The following is a 24,427-nucleotide window of genomic DNA, read 5'->3' on the forward strand; positions in this document are numbered from 1 at the left end:
AATACATAGAGGTTTCTCTTTGAAGGGACATTTCTTTTTAAATAAAGTGGGGAAAAGCACACTGAACAACAGTGATATACACCAACCGATGGAGTGGGCCCAAGCAACCCCTCCTAGAATGGGTAATGTACAGTACAGACATGCAGTGGAAACTGAAATGGGACAACTGACAGCGTCGACAGACCAAGCCTATGGATTGCAAAATTCCATTCACCTCTTGTTTAGGGGCAGTGTCTTCTCTGCCAGCCCCCTGCTTGCCTACCTCCTCACGGGGAAGCTTTTTGTCATTGTCCCCCTCGATCCGGACCCGCACCACCCCGGACTTGTCCACAATCTCCTGGATGACTTTGCCATTCTTGCCGATCACTTTTCCTGGGAGAGGAGAGAAAGAAGAGGGGGCATTTGGAGACCAAGGATTAGCTGGATGAATCCGTAAACATGGGCACCCTCATAGATATCATCCTGACCAACTTGCCCTCTAGTTTATTTCAAATTATAAAAGATGCCACAATTCAGACAATCTTTGTTTCTCAGTACATGTGTATGCAGGAACTTTCCTGATTGACTAAATCATGGGGGTGGGGCATCACTCACCTACGAGGTTCCTGGGCACCTGGAAGTAGTCTTCTTTGAACTCCAGGAAAACCCTGGCCAGCTTCACTGCTTCTGGGGTCTGCAACGCAAACACAACATCAATCCAACCTGCCATTAAACACATACAGAGAGAGATAAAGGCTGACAGCCTGCCACACAGACGCTGACACACACCAAGACCCCACTCTCACCACAACATACCCACCCACCTCTCCGTAGATCCTGAAGGTGCAGCTCTCCTCCTCCAGTTCGATGGCGGTGACACCAGGCACCTTCCTGGCCTGCTGGATGTTGGCACCGTGGGAGCCAATGGCCAGACCCATCAGGTCTTCCCTTACCTTCACCTCTTCCTGGTACGCGGACGCCAGCTGCTTACTTGTCTGGGGGACAAGGACAATAGGGTGTCTGTCTACATGTTGATGGCCAGTCTCCAAGTTACATTCTCAAGCGTGTTTGATTCTAACTGAATGAACATGGGGGGAGAAGTGTGTGTGTATACCTCAAGGTGTTTAGTGGCTTCTTCGTTGCGGGACATGAGCATGAGCTTGGTACGGATGCTGCGGAAGTGCATGTCGCTCAGGAGAGCAGCACGCTTCACTGTTGTCTCATTTGTTGACTAGAGAAAGCAGAAGTGTTAGTCTGAGAAAGCTGGTTAAAGAAGAAAAAGGGACATTACTAAAAATGCTAGCCTTGAAGCACTGCTCTCAGAGTAGGAGAGCGGATCTAGGATCAGGTCCCCCCAGTCCATATAATTGCCTAATAATGAACTAAAAAAGGCAAACTGATCCTAGATCACTAAGCTTCTCAGAGTAGGAGTGCTGAATACAGGCCCTGAAAGCAGTAGTGGCTGTGATACTGACCAACACGATGAGCTCGTGTGAGGCTGCACTGTAGAAGATGCAGTTGGCTCCAATGGCTTTCCTGAAGTCTTTATGGATGTTGTCGTTCGCACAGCTGTTGGTTAAAAAAAGAAGAAAATAACTTGGGTCAAACCACAGTTATTCACAACAGTGCACTATGCTGCTACTGTGAAAGGCTGATGGCCTGCCCAAAAGACAGCTCAAAGACAAAGCTCCAATGACAACATTTCGATGTGTATAACTGTCTAAACAAGAAACCCTTCACAAATAGCACCCTATTCCCTACACTATGTAGGAAGTAGCCTTTCAACAGTGCCGCCCCAGTGGTGAGGATGGTGTAGTGCACTGCCGGGGTCAGAGGTCAAACACTCACATGTTCCGTAGGTCTTCTGGGATGGCGATGGGGACCTTGTGGAAGGAGTTTCGGGAAGAAGGGCTGTTGGGGTTGACGGGCCGGATGCGTTCGTGCGTGACGATCTCGTTGTATGTGGCGTCGCACGCTGCGTACTCGATAACGTAGAACTAAAGGGTTCAAATAGAGAGACAAAGGTTCTCAGAAATGGCGAAATTGCAAGAGAAAGAAAATATTTAATGAATAGAAATAGACCCAGATTAATATAAATATGGGTAAAATAACAAGAATCATTCAAAAAAAAGAGTATATTTTACACAGAGCTCCACCATATACCTTTATTAATAAACAACGTTTCAATCCTGCAAGGATCTTCGTCAGATCATTTCAAATAACAAGGGTTTTCAGAGATTGAGAAATGGCAAGAGAAATAATGTGTGCCGAATAATAATAATGGGGACTATAGTGTGTTAGGCTAGATGAGGTACTTCTACCAAACTACCTAGGGAGCAAACAGAGCAAACAGCCCAAAAGACGTCAATTATTCATTCCACACAAGACAACTTGCATTGAATATTTATAGGGCTTTGGGTCAAGGTTAATCAGAAATGGCACTTCTCTTTAAAAATGTAATTCAGCTAAGGTTTTATTCATGTGATAAATTAACCAATAGTCATTTTCTTAGTCCCGTCTGACAGAGCGAGGGCAAGAGAAAGAGCGCGAGAGAGAGAGCGAGAGAGATGGAACTCCACACAAAGCACAAACCACACAAAGCTGACATTCCAAACCTTTATCACTGATCAAAATAGTGGTCAAATCCAGCATCAAGCCTCACTAACGGCGTCCGCATGTTTCCCATTCGAAACAGTTTGTGCATATATTATGACGACAATGTGACGTTTGTTAGTTTTGGTCGTCGGCAAGGTTTTTTGGGGAACTGCTAATAATACTAGGTACATTTCATATTCACAAATGCAAATGGTCTAATTCAAAACCAAACTTTATTCACTTTATAAATGAACTTAAACAATATGGCACTACTTTAACTAAAATGAAAAACACAAAAAAAATTCTCGAGCCAAGCGGAAGTTCGGAGCCAAAGTCCACACTCCATTGGTCATTAGTAGGGATTCTTCAATTAAGTGTTTGTTGTCATTCAACGATACTCGTTTTCATGCACATTGACAGCACCAAACATCTTGGACGTAAAATTGCACGACTTAGATCCCCTCTGCAAAATCATAAAAATGTACAACAGATTTCTTAAATCATCTAAGATTAATTCTGAAAACTTTGAAGAAGCATAGACTGGCTACAGCTTCTTAAGACGAACAAACAGTTCCATTACCGCCTTCTCGTTTTCCAAGCAAAGGTTGTTTTTTTTTTTTTTTAAGTATGCGAGTGCACTCGTTCTGTTGGCCTAGCCGAGTTCGGTACAGCGTCAGCCAAACTGAAGCATGCGGAAGCATTAACACCCCCTCAGTCACATTCTACTGACCCAGTCTGGAAGACAAAGTGGTTGCGTCCCAATAGTGCACTATATATATAAAAGTGTCCCAAATGACACTTTAATGTTTTTTTTTTTAAATGTAAAAAAAAATTATATATATATATATATATATATATATATATATATATATATATATATATATATATATATATATATATATATATATATATATATATATATATATATATATAATTTTTTTTAACATTTAAAAAAAAAACATTAAAGTGTCATTTGGGACTCCGTGTGCCAGACAGGGAATAGTGTTTAATGTTAGTCGCTAAATTCCTAAATCAACCCTCGGCCCCTACTCAATAGCCAAGCCAGAAGATCTGAGAGGATTGGATAGGTATATAATAATATATAAAACATATATTTTTTTTAAGGTAGTTGCTTCAGCTTTCCTTCTCAAAGACTAGGTGGGATCTACAGAAGTGCTAGGGGTAAATATGGAATGTTGAATCTGTGTGTAGTCTAGGTGACCCTACAGTACGTGCCTGCCTGCTTTAAACAAGCTATGTGCTTCCTGCTGCATTAGTTATCCCAATTAGCCTACATTAGAGTGCTGTGTGTGGGTCTATACAAGGGATGACTGAGGGGTATCCCGTAGTGGACGGAGCGTGTGTGTAAAACGCTGATGCATCACACAACATGCACATGACATTGCACAAATGACTACTTGGACTGATCAAGAAAATTAAAAGGGGACTATTTAGCAACAGTACACCAAAGTCTTGGTTGAGATATGGGGATGTTCATCACCTCTTCACACAGAGTGAGACCCGACCATGTTGCATGCAAGCACACAGAATTGTTTTTAAATCACACACACACAGTGCCCCCCCCTACCGACCCCATGCCGGCCCCAGCGTGCACCCGACCCCTAACTCACCAGTCCCTGACTCACCTCTCCCTTCATCATTCTCACCCGGGCCAGCCACCAGCCACATGGCTCCTGCTCATTGGCCCTCGAGTACACCTGTTGGAGGGGTAGACAGGAGATGATTATACCGGGACATACAGGTGTTTATACCTGCTCGGGTTGCAAAATTCCAGTAACTCGCAGGTTTTACTGAAATTCTGGATTTCCTGATCATTTCATCATGCTTAGGGATGCCCCAGAGCAATGATACCAGAACAATTACAAGAAGAGGGGAAACTTTCTGAAATCTACCATGTAACATTAACCAAACAGGTCAGGCAAAATATTTAGTAAAGTGATTATGTAATGATATGATAAACAGTGAGATGGAGTGTCTCTCCATGGCGAAGATGATTAGAGTGCTGCTGTGCTGAAGAATGGAATCCTAGCTGGCTAATCATGTCTAAATTGGACTGTGGTTAATCCGTCTCCACATCGCTCTGCCGTAGTGAACAGGACTCTGGGTAATCTCTGGACTGGCTGGGACCTGGGCTCATGGGTAGTAATCTCCAGCTATGAATGGAATCACGACGGAGGAAGCAAACTAAACCACTGATAGTGATATGGATTAATGCGTGGTATGGAATGCTTTATGACATCACATGTGGGTAGGGTCAGTGCTATCCGGGATCCTTGAGAAATCCCTACCCTTACTTAAACTTAACCATTTAAAAAATGTCAACTTTAATGGGGTAGGGACATCCCAAGTATCCGAATAGCACGGAGCGTGTGGGCAATGGACTAAACAGGAGGTAGAAACCAACCAAGGAAGGAGTTTCCACTGTTTTTCTGGTCAGGTCACACAGTGAGGAAAAACTCCTGGCCCTCAAAAAATAATGAGGGGAATTAGGTTGGAAAATTCCAGAAACATTCCCAAATTCCACAGTTTTCTCAGAAATCCCAGGTGGAAGATTCCTGGAATGTTTCTGGAATCTGTTTTGCAACCCAAGTGGGAGATAGTGGGATCTGGAGAATTTGGGGACATAACATGAGCGGGCAGACGTACCTCCACCTCCTCTCCCTCACCGATGTCCTTGTGGTAGTCGGCTGGGGGAGGCAGCCGAACGTCACTGAAGGGCAGCTGTCTCTCTGGTTGCCAGCTTTTTTTGGCGGGGGGGGGGGGGTGGCAGCGAGGTGGAGAGAGCGAGGGAGACAGATGGGGAAAAGGGAAACAAACACCTTTCAGTTACAACAGTAGGAGGAACATCAGCTGACCCCCCCCCCCCCCTCTTCCTGTCATGTGATTTATGAAAGTTCACCTCCTGTCCAACACTTTATATTACATTGACAGACATCGCCACACCAGTTCGGTCCAGAATAAAGTCTGGGTGTGTGATAGATCAGGCTGATGGAGGAGCTATAGGAGGTCGAGTTCATCGCAATGGCTGGAATGATACCAAACAAACACATGGAAACAATGTGTTTGTTCCATTGATTCCATTCCAGCCATTACAATGAGCAAGTCCTCCTATAGCTCCTTCCACCAGCCGCCTCTGGTGTGTGCGCATGTGTAGCAGAAACTTCCCGGAACACAGACCCTAATGAAAGTACCATAAAGAAACAGGAACGAGACCCAAAAGCGTGTCAACCCCGAACATAACTAAAGCTTAATAGTCATTCTGCCTGAAGCAGTGTTCTCTAGCTGACAGACAAATCACTTGGTGACAGGCAGTCAGTGGGGGCCAGGAAGTGAGATGAATGAGCGTTTACAAGAAGGGGAAAGCCATAAACCTAATAGAGTTACTGGATTACATATGGTAATGATCCTAAGACACCACCTATAATGTACATTAGATCATTTATCTATGGGAAGACTGTGTGGGTGAGAATCAAGCATCATATAAAACTAGGATATCCGGTAGGTAGTAGCGTGTCCTTTTACATAAAACACTCCAAATGAGAGCTCAATCTAAAAACAGTTCAACCTACTGGCTTCAGATTCACAGAAAGATATTTATGTCAAATGTGAGGGGGTTCATCATAGTTGTATTTAGGGATGAAACGGTTACCGTTTTCACAACAAAAAAAATCCTGACGGTTAGCATTACCGTTTCAATTTTTAATAATTAAAACCATGTTTGATTAGCGAGGTTTGAAAAACTCACGGTAAAAACTGTCCAGCATCAACCAAAGTTAGCAACAGTCCGCCATGTTTTGTGTGAAAACATGGAGGAAGGCAGTGACAGGACCAAATCTGAAGTATGGTCGTATTGTGGGTTTTACAAGCGTGCTGAGGGAAACTGAAATCGAAGATGGTTCCCGGTTTACAGAACATGCAAAATAAATACGTTTTTATTAATAAAGTAAATAGCTGCGAAAAGGGGGCAACACTTCAAATCTCTTGAGTAATTTTCATGACCACCACCTACTACTTTATAGCGAATGCAAGGTAATTTAACTTTTAGCTCAATGCATGATGTGGGGACTTTGGAAAGGGGGAAAATGTTATGGTTTGTCTGTAACTTACTAATAGCTTGTCAATAATGTAAACCGAAGCTGTCAGTGTTACCTACTCCTGTAAAAACACTTCACGTTGTTCTGCTGTATGTGTCGTGTGTCTGCAGACTATTTGCCCATTGCACACGATAACACGCTATGTAGTCGTCACCCTACCTAACATATTTTGTTCATTTAATATCTGGCAGACGTCAACTTGGTTTTAAAGTGTTCCAACAGGAAAAACACTATAGACTCCTGTATTTATGTCAATTGTTGGGCTCATTGCAATTTGTGTTGTTATTTTAAAATGTCAAAACTGCACATTGGATTTGTTTACATATGGTTGTATTGTTCTCACATGCACATTGCTTTACCCGTGTTGTTTTTATATGCACATTTGATTTGCTTACTTTTTTTTATTTTACCTTTATTTAACTAGGCAAGTCAGTTAAGAACAAATTCTTATTTTCAATGGCGGCCTAGGAACAGTGGGTTAACTGCCTTGTTCAGGGGCAGAACGACATTTTTACCTTGTCAGCTCGGGGATTTGATCTTGCAACCTTCCGGGTACTTATCTTACGCACTAAACACTAGGCTACCTGCCGCCCCAACTTAAGGTTGTGTTCATTAAAAATCTGCACTTGGGAAACTTTTACCTCTCATGGCTACATGGTGCCATCTTTAAAGTTATTATTTTAATGTTTACGCACAAAAAAAGTGCATAGTGATTCTAATTTGATTGGTCATCTTTCAATATAAAACTTGGTGAAATTATTTCAGTGTGTATCAGTACACTTAGAACATTTCCAGCACATTTGAACAATACCGCGATAATACTGATAAGCATAAATTGTCACTATAATCATGATATGAAATTTAAACCCTGTTTCATCTCTAGTTGTAATATAGGCTAGCTAGCCAATATAATGTAAAGGTCAACCCTATTTTGAAGTCAGTGGTTCAAATATGAAGGAGAATGGTGTCAAGGAGCAGTAGCCAGCAGTCTCACAGAAAGCATGGCTTTTCATTCATTCACGTAGTATCTCACAACCAGCTACTCTTACACTTCCACAAGGCAAGAGGACAGGAGGGAGGTTGTTGGAACAGTAGAGCCATCCCAAGAATGGCAGGGGCCACTGTCCAGCCCCCCTGCCTGCATACCATAGGGAACTATATTTAGCAGGGGACTATATTTATTTACAGAGTCAACTAGAGAAAGAGGAACAGGGGGTAGGAGGAGGGTGGCTAGCGAGCTGGGATGGAACAGGACAGGGGGATATGAGTTCCAGAAAGAAGGGGGTGGCGGGGAGACTATAAAGGTTTTGTGGACAGCTGTGTCCGGACCACAGGTGGTTCTGAAACGGGGATTTCAGGACAGTAAAACTAGGCCAAAGAACTGGGGGAGAGTGATGACTTGAGCAGAGTGGCTAGACTGGTGATAGTGTGCAACTCGGACAGATCTTCCATGAGTCAGTAACTACACAAGCAGAGGGTCAACTCTACACGTTATGTCACGAGAGAGAATGAAAACTTACTTGTTTTCGAATACTATTGTGAGTGAGTCTTCGTGGACATCTTTGATGAACCCCTGAAAAAGAAGAGAGAAACCCCAATCGTTATGTTAGGCAAACGTCTACGCCACTGACTGATGGGAGGGCAGAGGGACTAATGGGTAGACTCATAACCCATGAAAGAACTATGACTGTTACTGAAAAGACTGTGTAGCCATCTTGGGGACAGGGAAATATAACTGAAACTCTCTGGATGTGTGAGAGCTCTGGGGATGTGGCAAAAAAACATAATTATCTTGACAGCAGTAGACAGTCCTGCTGTGCTGGACATCTCTCATTTCAATGTAATAAATGTGGCTTTGCGTGTTGTCAGAGGGTAAAAACAGGTCTGACTACATGGGTATCAAAAGCGCACACGACCGTGCCCACTGGAGAAAGTAATGCGATACCATATCCTTGATCAACAACCATTACGAGACCCCCTCGCCCAAATCTGTTCCTCATCCATCACAGTCAGCCATTAACAGATCTATCACAGTGGCATAAACTCTCCATCAGGGTGGGAGTAGAGCGGAGACAGGGGGGGGGGTTGCCACGGTGCTCAGTGTTACACTGCCTTATATGGGGCCGATGTCGCTGGCAGTGGCACTAGGGCCTGAGAGGGAGTGTCAGAGCTGAGGTGAGGAAGTTTTACCTGCTGGAAATGAAAGGGCCGGCACTTCCCAGGAAAACCTGCTTAGATTTCAGGAGGCAGTCTAAGCGAGCATTAGGCTATGTATGAAAGCCCTTAGCATTAGATTCCCTCATATTACACAATCTCACAGTAACTTCACAGCTCTGCTGCCACTTTCTCAGGCCCCAGAGAGATGGCCAAAGAGCCAGATGGAAGCCAGATTGAACTGCAATGTCACAACACAAACAGCCACCATTTGTGTCGCTGTCACGCAAAAGTGCAGGCATGGGCACAGACTGGATAGGTAGTACCTACCACAGAGGAAAAACACTGTCCTGATAGCTGCTGTGATGGAAGAAAGGAGGTAGGCCTAATAGCTATATTCCATTACAGGGCCTACTGAAGTAGCCACGTGTTGTGTGATGTAGTGAACAGTGTTCCATTCTACTATCAGGTCAAGGGTCAGGCAAGCCATTTGGCATGGCAGTCGTGGTCACATGACCCCAGGAGAGCACAGCGGTTAGAGTGGTCATTCACGGCCGTACAGTGATGTCACTCCTTCTCCGGCCATGTGCTGTTCCAGGAGGACTAGAACTCCCCACATGCCCAAAGAGGGTCTCCTCTGGGGGTGCCAGGTCTGTGTAGAGTGGGGGTGCCAGGTCTACACCCCTGACATTACTGGTAACAGCAGGATATTCCTTTTGGCATCTGTGTATGGGTTACTGTAACTGTGCAGAAAGGGCAGCGCTGAAGGGGATTGTAGTTTGTGTGTGTTACGCATGTGCAAGACATCAGGCATGTCGTCTTCACCTAAATTATCCAACCAATCTGGTTCCTCTGGAAATCATAATCACACCTTTAGAATACACAGGGAGAACTCGTTCTCAAATAGCTTACCTGGTTAAAAACGTGAAATATATAAATAAAATCTGAACAAGAGTGAGGAGAGAAATAAGCACGAATGGCCAGAATGCAAAACTGTCAGCCAGTAAACAGAACAGGTGAGAGGGAGAGGAGTGTAAAAATAGTCTAAACCACGAGTCAATGAGAGGGGAGAGTGGAGCTAGAGAAGAGACCGGAAAAAGTGAGGAAACAAATGAGACGAGGCTAAACAAGAGGTAGAGAATGACAGAATGGAAAGATGAGGAAAAGAGGGATAGGAAGAGAGCATGGAAAGGGGGAGGACTATGGTGTTGACTGACTGGCGGAGTGTTGAGATTAGGATAATCTGTTCTACCAACACCTGATTCAGTCCCTCAGTCATTGTCAGCCCTGGGCCATTCAACCCATAGCAAATCACTAGGGCCTATTCAACTGTCTGCCAGTACACACACACACACACTTACACTACAGCAACCATTTGGCACAGACATTGAATCAAGTCATTTGACTCAATTTGAGGAGTCACTAAATAAAATGACTGAAATCGTTGACTTCCCCTTGTTGTGTCACGTATGGTTATTAAGCCATTGTGGTGTGATGATTTTTTTGGAAACAGTCATATGACTGACTGCCTGACTAACTAAGTAAGTAATTTGATTCAATGAAATAATGAAGGCTGACTCAGCCCACTCCTTGGAAAGATAATTGAAGGGGGGGTTATTGCTCGGGATAAACCGGGCGAGCAAACAAACAGATCGATATTTCATTAGGTATCACCATTTCAGATGTGGCATCATTCTCCAATCCACATTCTCGCCAATTTGAGAGGTTAGCTAGCAACTCCAACCAAAGAAAGGAGTGCCCGGGAAGATGTTAGGTGATGCCAGACTAGGTAGCTAACTGGCTAACGTTAGCTAACTGAACAGCCCAAACAGAAAACATAGTTAAGACATTTGGAATTTAGCTAACAAAAACAGGCCACGACAAGCGTTCACCACAATGGCAAACCCTGACGAAGTAGAAATCTATGAATAGCGACCTTATCATTTGATGTTGGGCCTACTCAATGAATGATGCGACCCGAATCTGCCAACTAACAACGAAGATGAACTCACTACCTAGCTAGCTACTCTAGTTAAAACAAAACAATGTCGACTGATTAATATTTGTGGTTGTTTAACGTTAACGCATGACTATCATAATTACACCGGTCATTTCCTTTACCTTGTAGAAGGCCCCGTTCGAGCCGCGAACCTCCACCGCCAACCCGTCCATAGTAGTCGGTAGGTCCCCACGACTAGTCTTTTCTGAAGCCGCTACGACTCCGTGCGGTTCCGGTACCACCCCCAGCTTCCCTGCCGCTGGCCCGTCGCCGCTCTCCAACCGTTTGTGGATTTCCAGTGTTTCGGGTGGTGGAGGGAGAGGGGTGAAGGGGCTGGGGAGTTGGGTGTTGATGGGATCAACAGATACCGTTAGGTAGATAGTCTCCAGCGGTCAACTTGACGTTTGCTCACACTAGTTAGCAAACTATCGATAGCTTTGTTAGCTGGCGTGCAACGGCAAAATCAAGGTGCTGTCCTGCGTTGAGACGGGGACCGCGGCAGTCAAGTTGCAATGTGCTTCAAAGCTAGTAAACTAATGATGTTAGCTATCGCTAATTACCTAAGTTAGCTATCACCAACACCTTGACTCCGTCACTTGCGGGGATGTTAAAACAGGCATACAAATGCAGCAGTCGATGTAATGTTTTTGTATAAAGTCGTCAAAGGGATTCCTTTATTTTATATTGAAGTACAATTCTGCTAGGAAGACTCCTCCCGATAAAAACGTATGTGGTGCACTATCGCCCGGCAACTCCTTTTACTCCAACCGCCCGTCCCCTCAAACGCACGCCGAGTTACGGAATGACCTCGAAAATCCCACCCCTCTTGAAAGATCCACCCAAAACGACATCCTGAATGATCATTGGTCAAAATAATCGTCAATCAACTCTGGATTTGTTTTTATTGGTTCAATAGTTAGAGGTTGGTCAGTGTATTATCCAATAAATGAACCAAATATCAATTGTTGTAATATCTATTGGAGATGATTCCTATCAATTATGTTGGCCAAATTAACGTGCTCTTATGCTGCGTTCGTAACCAAGTGGGAATTTACCATATAAACTGAGAATTCCAATTGAACTGGCCTCCAACTCATAATTAATTACCAGTAGGAAACAAATTTATCATCCTGAGCTCCCACTTCTCCCACATTCAGTCCTCTGACGCCACCTACTAAGGAAATTACCATGATAACAGCATTTTCGGCAGTTAAATGCAACAACAAAACATTATTTATAAAAAGCAATCTCTTAATATGGTTTTTGAACACTATAATTTGTTTCCTAGCATGATTGCTGTACTTTTAGTGTATGGTTGACACCGTTTGTTTGCTATTAACCAATCAGTGTTTCTCAATGAGTTCAAAGCACGTAAATGCATCTAACTGGGGCCGCAGGTAGCCTAGTGGTTAGAGCGTTGGGCCAGTAACCGTAAAGGTTGCTGGATTGAATCCCCGAGTTGACAAGGTAAAACTCTGTCCTTCTGCCCCGGAACAAGGCAGTTAACCCACTGTTCCCCAGTAGGCTGTCGTTGTAAATACACATTTTTTCTTAACTGATTTGCCTAGTTAAATAAAGGTATACAAATAAAAAATACACTCAGATTTACTACTTCACAACTGGAAATTACCACCTACCTACGTGGTTATGAACATAGCATTATGGCTAGCCAATTTTGTGGACAACTACATGCCACCATTAGTCTATGGGTGGTCTGCAGTTTCTCAGTGAAATGTTATTGAATGAAATATGCAATAAATCGGTATGACACTTCTTACTGCTCTAAAATCTATTTGCTGGAAAAACAACATTTTGACTGATTTCACTTTTCTATGCATTATTAGAATATCAGGTATAATTCAGTTAGGAAATGCAGGTATTTATATACATTTCGCAACATGTAAAATCATTTCAATTTCTAGTCCTAGTTGAAGAAATAAAAACAAAAGCTTGTAACCACAGATTCCTCCTATTCTACCCTGGTTGGTCGTTATGAAAGGACCAACCTTACAAAAACCCTATCTGAGGGACCATGGATGGCCATGACAAGAATACGAGTTTCTTAAGCACAATGTTATAGTTTCAGCACAATGTTATGGTGTGTCTGTGATAAAGTGCTGCTTTGCTTTCTTGACATCATAATAGACCAAACAAGTCCTACAGGCCCTAGTTTTATCATACCTGGACTAGTGCCCAGTTATATGGTCAAGTGCTGCAAAGAGGGACATAGGCAAATTACAGTTGGCCCAGAACAAAGCAGCAACATCTGGCCCTTATATGTACTCGGAGTGCTAATATCAATAACACGCATATCAATCTCTCCTGGCTCAAAGTAGAGGAAAGATTGACTGCATCACTACTGGTCTTTGTGAGAGGTATTGACGTGTTAAAAGTACATAACTGTCTGTTCAAACGGCTAACACACCTCAGACACTCATACATACCACACAAGACATGCCACCAGAGGTCTCTTCACAGTCCCCAAGTCCAGAACAGATGCTAGATTACACACAGTACTATACAGAGCCATGACTACATGGATCTCTCTTCCACCTCAAGTAACTCAAGCTAGCATTAAAATCAGATAAAAAAAAAACCCAGATAAAACAACACCTCATGGCACGACGCAGACTTTGAAGAGACACACACTCTAAAACGCACACTCTACACACACCCACGCACTATTCTTAGTAATTAAATGTAGTATTGTAATATTGTAATGTAACAATGGAGCAATGTCAATTTGTATAATGCGCAATGTTTTGTATGATCTAATGTTGTATCTCTGTTTGGACCCCAGGAAGAGTACCTGCTGCCTTGGCAACAGCTAAAAATACAAAATACTAATTATGGACCAGGGCCTGTATTCAAAAAGCATCTCACTGTAGTAGTGCTGATCTAGGATCAGGTCCCCCTCTGCCAATATTATATTATTCATTATAATCTCAAAGATCAGCACTCCTAGTCTGAGTTACTTAAGATGACATTAAGGGATATGAAGTACTAGGGGGAAGGCTTGTCCGGCCTGAGTGGCAAGCTGTGGTAACCGAACATGAGGGGTCACAGGTCAGCTATAACAGCTATAACAACTTTGTCACATGGGTCTGACAGACCTATGATTAAATACATCCTTTGGTTGAAAAAGAGCAAGTATGGAGATGTCATTGCATTTTCTTTGCTCCATGCAGGAGGAAGACAGGTCCCACTGGGCACACGTCCTTTCACCATGTAAATGTGGGTAATATTTGGCGAGAGATTTCAACCTTTATTCACCCACTCAAAAAGACAGTCTGAAGTTTATTGAATTCTCAATGTGTTATTACTATGGAAAAACAATGTGTGATTTTTGGTTAAGTTGTCAACTAAATGTGTTATCACTGTGCTTTCAACCATTTAAAAGCTTAAAAGCACAACAAAGTTCAAATGGGAATACCATGTCAGATATTTTATATTTATACAACAACTTAATGTGTTATCACTGTGCTTCGTCTAATATCACAACTAAATGACCTGGATTATAGTTGAGATTACATTAAAGTCCCCCGCCTTCTCTGCACCAGATAGGACTGTTTCGGGTTTTGCCATGTTTATTGTTTTGTAGTGTGTTCATGTTTGAGTTTCTCTTATTAAGGAACCATGGACACCTACCACGCTGCACGTTGGTCCTCCGATCCTTCTCGCCTCTCCTCTTCAGACGAAGAGGAGGTGGAAAACCCTTACAAAGTCAGTGGCACAGATGGAACTATCCAAGCAGAAGATCTCCTTTAAATGTTGACATTTGGTTGCATTGAAAACCAAACACAACTCAAAATCCAGTTTGTCTATAAATTAATAATTGATATGTTGGTGTCACGCCCTGACCTGACTATTCTTTGTTTTCTTTATATATTTTGGTTTGGTCAGGGTGTGACGGGTGGTATGTGGGTTTTGTACTGTCTAGGGGTTTTGTAGGTTTACGGGGTTGTTTACCATCTAGGTGTTTATGTAGGTCTATGGTTGCCTAGATTGGTTCTCAATTAGAGGCAGGTGTTTATTGTTGTCTCTGATTGGGAACCATATTTAGGCAGCCATCTTTCGGTATTTCGTGGGTTATTGTCGCACGTTAGCGCAGTGTTAGCGCAGTGTTTCGTTAGCAGTCATGGTCGTTTTGTTTTGTTCAAGTGTTCTTCCTTCAATAAAGAAGAATGTATTCACACCTCTTTGGTCCCCTCCATACGACGACTGTGACAGTTGGATTCATGTCTCCATTTCATACAAAAATAAACATTTTATTCAAGGTTTGTCTACGTTGAAAATTTGTTACAATGATCAAATCGTATTTGTCACATGTGCCGAAAACAACACTGAAATGCTTATTTACAAGCCCTTAACCAACAATGCAGTTAAGGAAAATACCCCCCAAAAAGTAAGATAAGAATAAAAGTGCAGCAGTAAATAACAATAGCAGTTGAAATGTTTCCCTCAACGAAACAGTTAACTTTTTCAAATGCAATGTATTTTCTACATACATTACTCATCACAACATTGATTCAAACATGTTGTGTCCAGTGGTGTACTGCATGTCAAGTTCAGACATCAGCTCAGTCAACTAAAGGGGTCTGCTCTCAGATTTCCTCAATGCTTCTCCATGGTTGGTTGAGCAAGCTCAACAAGCATCCATTGCATCCAATGATTTGGGCCCATTTTACTCTTACAGTATGTAAGAGTATATTCCCATAGTATGATTGTTAACTTAGTCCTTCACATATAGGCTTAGAGAAAGCTTTTCTTAAACCCAAACACTTTATAGCATGGGGAAAACTCCCCCTTCCCCCACCAATAGTTTTCACCCACAACCACAAGGCATAATACCATATTGCTGATATTTGCTCAATCTCAGGGCGTAGGCTTGCTGCCATGGCTTTCAGAGTCAGTAAATATTAGCAAATACATTAGTAAAGGGTGACATACACAGACAATAGTAAATGGGCTGCCCTTTACAGTAACGTAGTATGTAACAAGGCACTTTTGATCCCTCGCAATCACCTCCATATTAACACCAGACAGTCACCAAGTCAAGACCAGCACAGACCTCTCAATAGGTGGGTCATTTTTCCTTGTTAACTCTCTGATGTTGTTACATGGACTGTTATTGCCACATACATATGACAGCAAAGACATTACTGTGTTACACAAAATTGACACCGTGTGCTAGAAATCAAGATTGATTAACGATTCTGTGTTTGGTTTATGCCAAGGTGCCATTTCAGTTCATATAAATCTAGCACTTTGTGACATCTGCTGATGTAAAAAGGGCCTTATAAATACATTTGAATTCAATTGATTGATGTACAATAGTGTTTTGGCTGTTACAAGTTAATGTACAATGTACAACAATGTCATGATTATGGTATTGGATCACAACCAGTGGAGGCTGCTGAGGGGAGGATGGCTCGTAATCATGTCTGGGACGGAGCAAATGGAATGGCATCAAACACATAGAAACCACGTGTTGATGTACAGTATTTGATACCATTCCACTAATTCCGCTCCAGCCTTTACCACAAGCCACCCTCCCCAATTAAGTTGCCACCAACCTCCTGTGATCACAACATCAAATCTAATAACCTGCATAACACTCAACAAGTGGTATTTTCCTTGTAGACATTTTGTGGTCTTAGCAGAGATGGCAGACGTTGGAGCAGTTGCCTGCTGTGAAGACATGGGCAGCTGTAAGAGCACAAACCTGTCTGTCTGTCTGTCTGTCTGTCTGTCTGTCTGTCTGTCTGTCTGTCTGTCTGTCTGTCTGTCTGCCTGCCTGCCTGTCTGTCTGTCTGTCTGTCATCTGTCTCTCTGAGGGACAGTCCTATCTCAATTCCATATTGAAATTAACTCAAATTATGATCATATACGAAGCCTTCATCAGCACTATTTACTCTGTTGAACTATATATAACCTCATAAACACCCAGTCCATCCTACGGGATGCTGTGGCTCCTGGTGCTCCTGTTGTCTGTGGTGTCTCACGGACAGTGAGCTTGGCCAGTGTGCGTGTCTCCCCCTGCTGGACGTGTTCTACTGTGCCCCAGTCCCATCTGTTGCTCTATCTGTGAGTAGCTCAATGAGGGAGAGTTACCACATCCAGATAAATACAACAGGTGTCATGACAACTACGGCCATGTGTTTTTCCTGAGCAAGTCACCTGACCGGGAAAACCTCTAGTTAGCTCTAGTCCTAGTTTTAAATTCTCTCTCTGTATGACGGGCAGACAATTTTCTGCGCTGCCCTATTTGGGTGGGTAGTGGACTGAATATCATCACAACTGTCCATTACAGACAGGTCCCTGACCTGTTCCTGAATTTCTCTCTCTCTTCCCTATAGGGGTCAATGTGTGATAACTGCCTAGTGGTCACATTCTGCAGGCTTTGTGCTTCGTGTCAGATGTCTCGGGAGCTGAAGACACGTCGGATTTTCACAAAGTCAAATTAATTTGTGTTATATGGTTCATGGTGATTGTATTTAAACCAAAGTGGATTGTTTTGTACATCAGTTGGGGTCTCTATAAGTTACAATATCAGGTCCTGAACCTAGCATGAAAGTACATCCTTGTAGCGGTGTGAGTCAAAATGTTTGCCTTGGGTTAAATTGAGCCAATGGCCGCCATACCCAATACAAATTATAATTACATTTGGTCAGTTTTATGCATAATATGCATAGTGTTTTTGCAGTGTCATGCGTATAAACTCAAGATAGTGCATTTTTATTCTTTCAGAGCAGACATCGTCATGCATCTCCCGTGTATACAAACACAAAACAACAAGGGGTCTAGCCCCTCTTGAGGTTCTTGAGAGAGCAACCACGGTAGTGAGAGAAGAAGTCCATTCTAGCAGCAGCAAGGGATGAAAAATAGACCATGACGCTGAAGAGGTACATTGACAAAAAAATTTAAATGTACCAGTGCAAAATATAGGCCATGATAGAGTAGCAGAGGCACTCAAGGTCTTATCTGATGACATTGGGTCTGAGCTCACAAAATATATCAAGAATCTCACAGACCAGTTTCATGGTACTTTTTAAAATCTTTACTAAACGACATGTTACTACTGGCTTTTAGTAAAGCCAGTGTGTCTGTGCATACGGATGACTCAGCAATATACACGTCAGCTACTACAGCAACAGAAATGACTGCAACACTTAACAAAGAGCTGCAGTTAGTTTCAGAATGGGTGGCAAGGAATAAGTGAGTCCTAAATATTTCAAAACTAAAAGCATTGTATTTGGGACAAATCATTCACTAAACCCTAAACCTCAACTAAACCTTGTAATGAATAATGTGGAAATTGAGCAAGTTGAGGTGAATAAACTGCTTGGAGTAACCCTGGAGTGTAAACGGTCATGGTCAAGACATATTGATACAACAGTAGCTAAGATGGGGACCTCTCCTGGCTCAAAGTATAGGAGATTGACTTCATCACTACTTGTATTTGTGAGAGGTATTGACATGTTGAATGCACCGAGCTGTCTGTTTGAACTACTGGTACACAGCTCGGTCACCCATACATATCCCACAAGACATGCAACAAGTGTCACGTTCAATCAATCAATCAATCAAATTTATTTTATATAGCCCTTCGTACATCAGCTGATATCTCAAAGTGCTGTACAGAAACCCAGCCTAAAACCCCAAACAGCAAGCAATGCAGGTGAAGAAGCACGGTGGCTAGGAAAAACTCCCTAGAAAGGCCAAAACCTAGGAAGAAACCTAGAGAGGAACCAGGCTATGTGGGGTGGCCAGTTGTATAATGCTAGGAGACAAGTGCCGGAAAACGTAATAGGGGGTTTTATTTTCCCTACCCAAACAAAAGAGCGAGGTGTAAACCTCTAAATAATGCACAGGACGAGACCCATAAAACAAATGCACAATAACACGCTGCATGGAAGCCAGTACAACAGCACAGGTGCTCACAAGACCAACGGACATGGTAACAATAACCTACAAGGACAATGGGGAACAGAGGGCACATATATCCACATACTAATCAGTGGCAATGGGAACCAGGTGTGCGAATTGAGACAAGACAGTCGGGGGTTGGTGGTAATGAATCCAGTTCAGTGACGCCTAGAAGGCCGTTGACATAGACCTCTGGAGCTGGTGAATGGAATGAGCAGCAGTACCAGGGGGATCCGTGACAACAAGAGGTTTCTTCACAGTCCCCAAGTCCAGAACAGACTATGGGAGGCGCACAGTACTACATAGAGCCATGACTACATGGAACTCTATTCCACATCAAGTAACTCAAGCAAGCAGTAAAATTTGATTAAAAAAACAGATAAAAATACACCTTATGGAACAGCGGGGAATGTGAAGAGACCTCTGGTGGCATGTCTTGTGGGGTATGCATGGGTGTCCGAACTGTGTGCCAGTAGTTCAAACAGACAGCTCGGTGCACTAAACGTGTCGTGAAATCAGTTGTGTTATGTATTGTAATGTTTCTACAATTTTATAAATGCCTTAATTTTGCTGGACCCCAGGAAGAGTAGCTGCTGCCTTGGCAGGAACTAATGGGGATCCATAATGAATACAAAAAATACAAAATATCAATCGGCCTAGTAGCCTAGAATGCTGAGAACTTGCCTATGAATTGGCATATCGAAACAACATCCCTGTCCCAAACAACTGGTCAAGAAATGGAAGGGTAAGTGATATTGAACAGAGAGATCGACACTGAGTATACCAAACATTAGGAACACCTTAATTTGGAACACGTTCCTAATATTTTGTCCTCGGAACAGCTTCAATTTGTATAGGTATGAACTAACTCTACAAGGTGTCAAAAGCATTCCACAGGGATGCTGGCCCATGTTGACTCCAATGCTTCCCACAGTTGTGTCAAATTGGCCGGATGTTCTTTTGATGGTGGACCATTCTTGATACATATGGGAAAATGTGGAGCATGAAAAATAAAAAAGCGTTGCAGTTCTTGACACAAACCAATGCGCCTGGCACCTACTACCATACCCCGTTCAAAGGCACTTAAATCTTTTGTCTTGCCCATTCCCACTCTGAATGGCACACATACACAATGCTTGTTTCAATTGTCTCAAGGCTTATCTGGTCAGTCTATGTCATCAAAAGAGCAGGTGTCCTTAATGTTTTGTGCCAAGAGACCACTTTTTTTTGGACAAGCTATGTTTTCAAAAGTGTTGTGTTTACATGAATTCAGATTTTTTTCCCAGATGTACACAACATTCTGAAATATATATGAAAACTGAACAAAAATATGAATTCAACATGTAAAAGTATTGGTCCATGTTTCATGAGCTGAAATAAAATACATTTTCCATACGCAAAAAAAGGTTATTTCTCTCAAATTTTGTGCACAAATTTGTTTACATCCCTCTTCGTGAGCATTTCTCCTTTGTCAAGATAATCCATCCACCTGACAGGTGTGGCATATCAAGAAGCTGATTAAAACAACATGATCATTAAACAAGTGAACCTTGTGCTGGGGAAAATAAGGAGCCACTCTAAAAATGTGCAGTTTTGTCACATAACACAGTGCCACAGAGGTCTAAAGTTTTGAGGGAGTGTGCCATTGGCATGCTGACTGCAGGAATGTCCACCAGAGCTGTTGCCAGAGAATTGAATGTTCATTTCCCTATCATAATCCACCTCCATCGTTTGACAGAATTTGGCATTACGTCCAACTGGCCTCACAACCGCAGGACACGTGTAACCACTCCAGCCCAGGACCTCCACACCCGACTTCTTCACCTGCAGGATCGTCTGAGACCAGTCGTCCTCACCAGGGTCTTGACCAGTTTGGCGTCGTAACCGACTTCAGTGGGCAAATGCTCACCTTCGATGGCCCGGAGAATTGGATGAATCCTGGTTTCAACTGTACCGGGCAGATGACAGACAGCGTGCATGGCATCGTGTGGGTGAGTGGTTTGCTGATGTCAACCTTGTCAACCATGAGTGCCCCATGGTGGCGGTGGGGTTATGGTTTGGGCAGGCATAAGCTGCATTTTATTAATGGCAATTTTAATGGACAGAGATACCATGACGAGATCCTAAAGCCCATTGTTGTGTCATTCATCCACTGCCATCACCTCATGTTTGAGCATGATAATGCACGGCCCCATGTTGCAAGAATCTGTACACAATTCCTGGAAGCTGAAAACGTCCCAGTTCTTCCATGGCCTGCATACTCATCAGACATGTCACCCATTGAACGTGTCTGGGATGCTTCGGATTGATGTGTACGACAGCGTGTTCCAGTTCTCGTCGATATCCAGCAACTTTGCACAGGCATTGAAGAGGATTGGGAAAGGATTCTACAGACCCCAATCAACAGCCTGATTAACTCTAAGTGAACGAGATGTGTTGTGCTGCATAAGGCAAATGATGGTCACACCAGATACTGACTGGTTTTCAGATCCACGCTCCTACCTTTTCTTTAAAGATACAGATGCATATCTGTTTTCCCAGTCATTCATGTGCAAGCCTTAGATTATGACCTAATTTATTTATTTGAATTGACTGATTTCCATATATGAACTGTAACTCAGTAAAATCTTTGAAATTGTTGCATGTTGCGTTTCTATTTTTGTTCAATGTCTTTGTTAGAAAGAATACTGTATTTCCCTTGATGTAGCGATTCTAAATGTAAAAGATGAACTCTTACCCCACTCTCCCCTATGACAATGCAAATTTCACAAGTGATAGTGACACACACACACACACACACACACAGGTTCCACCCACCACACCGATACATTTGGTTGCCAGAGAGAACCTCAGGTATACACTAACCTGTGCTCACCTGAGATATCATTAGCTGTGTGTCGACCCATCCGTCCATGTGAATTGGATTCTGTGTATCCAGCCTTGTTTTCTGCATCTCCACCCCTCCGAGACACGCCGTAGACCTGACCATCACCATCACCTCCAGAAGTAGGTAGGCTGAGATGTATTTTGTGGTTCTTCGATGATAAGTAAACTTTTATTTTTATGTCATAACTGAAAACAGACAATATTAATGTTGATGTGCAATGTGAGGTATCTTTCAAGCAATTTGGAAAGGAAAATTGTTTACAGAAATATAGTGGGTTAAACCCAATATCATTACCATTAATGTGGTTATATCATAATCAATATAGTATATCCGGTAATTTGTATGTGAAATAAATGATGGATGGTGTTTTTGCTTTTGAAATAATAACTTTATATTCGGCTGTAGAGCTGTTGATAAGTTATTAATAAGAGACGGAACGCTGTCATTGCATATAGTAATACGTCAAAGTAAATGCTAAAGTTATCATAGCAGAAAATCTGTGACATTTACAATAGATCAGAACATTAACCGCACACAAAGTTGACCCATGCTGTGAGTACCTAAACCAGTTTATAACCACACCACAATTGAACCACAACTTCAATTGTTTTGAGTGCTCTGAGAGACCAGTTCCGTAGTCTCTAAAATCCCAGACCTAGAGCAACACATAGGCAACAGCACTAGTGAATGCTGGAACATTGTTAATGTGGGAGGCAACCCGGCAACTGACTAACAAGACTACCAGTTCCCTAGAGATGAATTGAAGGGGAGGAGACGTGCTTCTGGTCTTCTGTTTACTGTGAAAAGACCAGGCCCGCCCCTCTGAGCCGAGTATACACATACTTCCTGACAACCAGCCTGCTACTACAGTTTTTGCTCGTCATACCAACCAATAAACACTGTTGTATTAGCTACTGACCTGCTCCCTCTGGCAATAGTGAAAGGAGATGTATTCTTTGTGACCTCAAGTGTTTAAATTCCAGGAGTATCTTAGCTGAATAGCAGAATAACCTGATAACAAAAATACAATTTAATAATTGTGTATTGAATCAGCATGACTCATGTATATTATTTTCAGTTCCTCATATAACTCAACTCCATATTACCTGGGCAGATCTCTGGCAGTGCTTTTGATTTGCATTGTCCTCTGTATATCCATAGTGATGGCAGTCCAGCCGATGCCTGTAGTGAACATACAGCCAGGCATTTTTCGGTCCCCTGCTGACATAAAGACTGAGGTGTGGAGCAGCAGCATCTGTGACTGTTGTGATGACATGAAGATCTGTGAGTGTATTTCATGTGCGTGTGTGTGTGTGTGTGTGTTGCCGTGTGTGTGCATGTGTGTGTGAGTAACTTGGTCTGTCTGTCTCCTGTCAGGTTGCTTTGGGTTCTGGTGCCCATGCTGTCTGAGATGTCAGACGAGTACAGACTTTGGGGAGTGTTTCTGTCTCCCCCTGTTGGACATTTCCACCAGCTGGCTCCCAGCTGCTTCTCTGGCCCTCCGGAGCGCCATGAGGGAGAGATACCGCATCCAGGTAGAGTGATACACCCTTGACATTACTCTTTGCTGATATCATAACATCTCCTATTATACAATTAACTAGTGCCTCATACACACAGAGCTGTCAGGTGATGCTAGACAAGATCAATAAATACATAATCATAATGACTGCAATAATAGAGCCAATGGCGTATATTATATAATGGAATAGGGTCAGTAGAAGAGATGTGATCATGGGAATGAAAGCCACTGTATTAACATGATCTGACAACCCATCTGTCTAATTAATATCTGTCTCATATCCTCCCCACCTACCACCACCGCCTGTAGGGGTCCATGTGCGACGACTGCCTCTTGGTCACCTGCTGCACCCCCTGTGCATGGTGCCAGATGGCCCGAGAGCTGAAGTTACGTCAGCGCACTCTCCTCCTCGTCAATGTCCCATCCCCTGTCCAGATCAACATGCATCCCCCTCAAGCCTTTTCTAACCCCTCTATGCATCTACAGCCTATGCCTGCAGGACTCTACCCCTCCGCGCCACAATAGAGCCAGCATAAGCAAGAGACAAATTAGGGGGTTGTGGATGAGTGCCATTCTAGAATGTGAAACAGCCAGCCAACAATGCATCACATAGATATCTGGGGGTTTTTTATTGTAGGAAAGCAAACACTTTTAGAGAAATCATAACATGATCAGGAAATCATAACACTATCAGAATGACATTGATTGCAATGAATTAATTAAACAAATAAACGTCCTTAGTGTTTTATATAGCTTGTTAAAAAAATTATAGGAAAGCAAACACTTTTAGAGAAATCATAACATGATCAGGAAATCATAACACTATCAGAATGACATTGATTGCAATGAATTAATTAAAATATAAACGTCCTTAAGTGTTTAATATAGCTTGTTAGACGCTAACACTTAAATTGACACGATTAACACAACCATGCAACTACGGTATCTGATTCATGTACCATATCAATTTTGTACTTTAGAGAATATTAATGTAATTAATAAAATATTTTAACTTTAATTGTCTGAAAATGAATTATTTGGGTGTAGGTATACTGAGATGTGTGAGCACCTATTTACATTGTTTAGCACTGAGCAGCACATTGGTTGAAAAAAGAAGACCAAAGTTGAGTCGATTTACCGGAAGATTAATTTGAAAATCACTTTGTTGTGATTGGGCCAGTTCGTTTCATATGGGTCGGTTCCCCGGTTTAAGTGGAGATTTCACTAAAGGGCCAATGGAATGGTCT

At 42.6% G+C, this 24,427-nt stretch overlaps 2 protein-coding genes across 10 annotated transcripts in view; one reads left to right on the forward strand and one right to left on the reverse strand.

The window, feature by feature from the left end:
- LOC110500856 (FMR1 autosomal homolog 1) overlaps positions 1-11,650 on the reverse strand; it is a 28,600-nt gene extending 16,950 nt beyond the window's left edge. For 2 of the 7 annotated variants that reach the window (XM_036957945.2, XM_090214624.1), the window contains exons 1-10: positions 10,965-11,646; positions 8,210-8,262; positions 5,242-5,335; positions 4,206-4,292; positions 1,828-1,976; positions 1,455-1,548; positions 1,094-1,210; positions 804-974; positions 595-673; positions 263-372 (exon numbers count right to left, since the gene is read on the reverse strand). In XM_036957945.2, coding sequence (XP_036813840.2) covers positions 263-372; positions 595-673; positions 804-974; positions 1,094-1,210; positions 1,455-1,548; positions 1,828-1,976; positions 4,206-4,292; positions 5,242-5,335; positions 8,210-8,262; positions 10,965-11,015 — 1,005 coding nt within the window. In that variant the 5' untranslated portion in view covers positions 11,016-11,646. Of the gene's footprint in view, positions 1-214; positions 373-594; positions 674-803; positions 975-1,093; positions 1,211-1,454; positions 1,549-1,827; positions 1,977-4,205; positions 4,293-5,241; positions 5,336-8,209; positions 8,263-10,964 lie in introns of all 7 variants that reach the window. The other 5 variants (XM_036957943.2, XM_090214622.1, XM_036957944.2 and 2 more) reach the window with 4 other exon arrangements.
- Positions 11,651-21,644: 9,994 nt separating this feature from the next.
- ponzr6 (plac8 onzin related protein 6) lies at positions 21,645-24,198 on the forward strand. 3 transcript variants are annotated; one of them, XM_090214627.1, is made up of 4 exons: positions 21,645-21,777; positions 22,820-22,942; positions 23,036-23,193; positions 23,490-24,198. In XM_090214627.1, coding segments are annotated over exons 1-4 (498 nt in total). In that variant the 5' UTR covers positions 21,645-21,776; the 3' UTR covers positions 23,706-24,198. The 3 variants fall into 3 exon arrangements, with proteins under 3 accessions (XP_090070753.1, XP_090070752.1, XP_036812390.1); XM_090214626.1 differs by having other exon boundaries at positions 21,660-21,781; XM_036956495.2 differs by lacking the exon at positions 21,645-21,777 and having other exon boundaries at positions 22,612-22,942.
- Positions 24,199-24,427: the final 229 nt, after the last annotated feature.

Source organism: Oncorhynchus mykiss, chromosome 21, assembly GCF_057628025.1.
Source record: "Oncorhynchus mykiss isolate SJ-2025 chromosome 21, ASM5762802v1, whole genome shotgun sequence".
Lineage (NCBI taxonomy): Eukaryota > Metazoa > Chordata > Actinopteri > Salmoniformes > Salmonidae > Oncorhynchus > Oncorhynchus mykiss.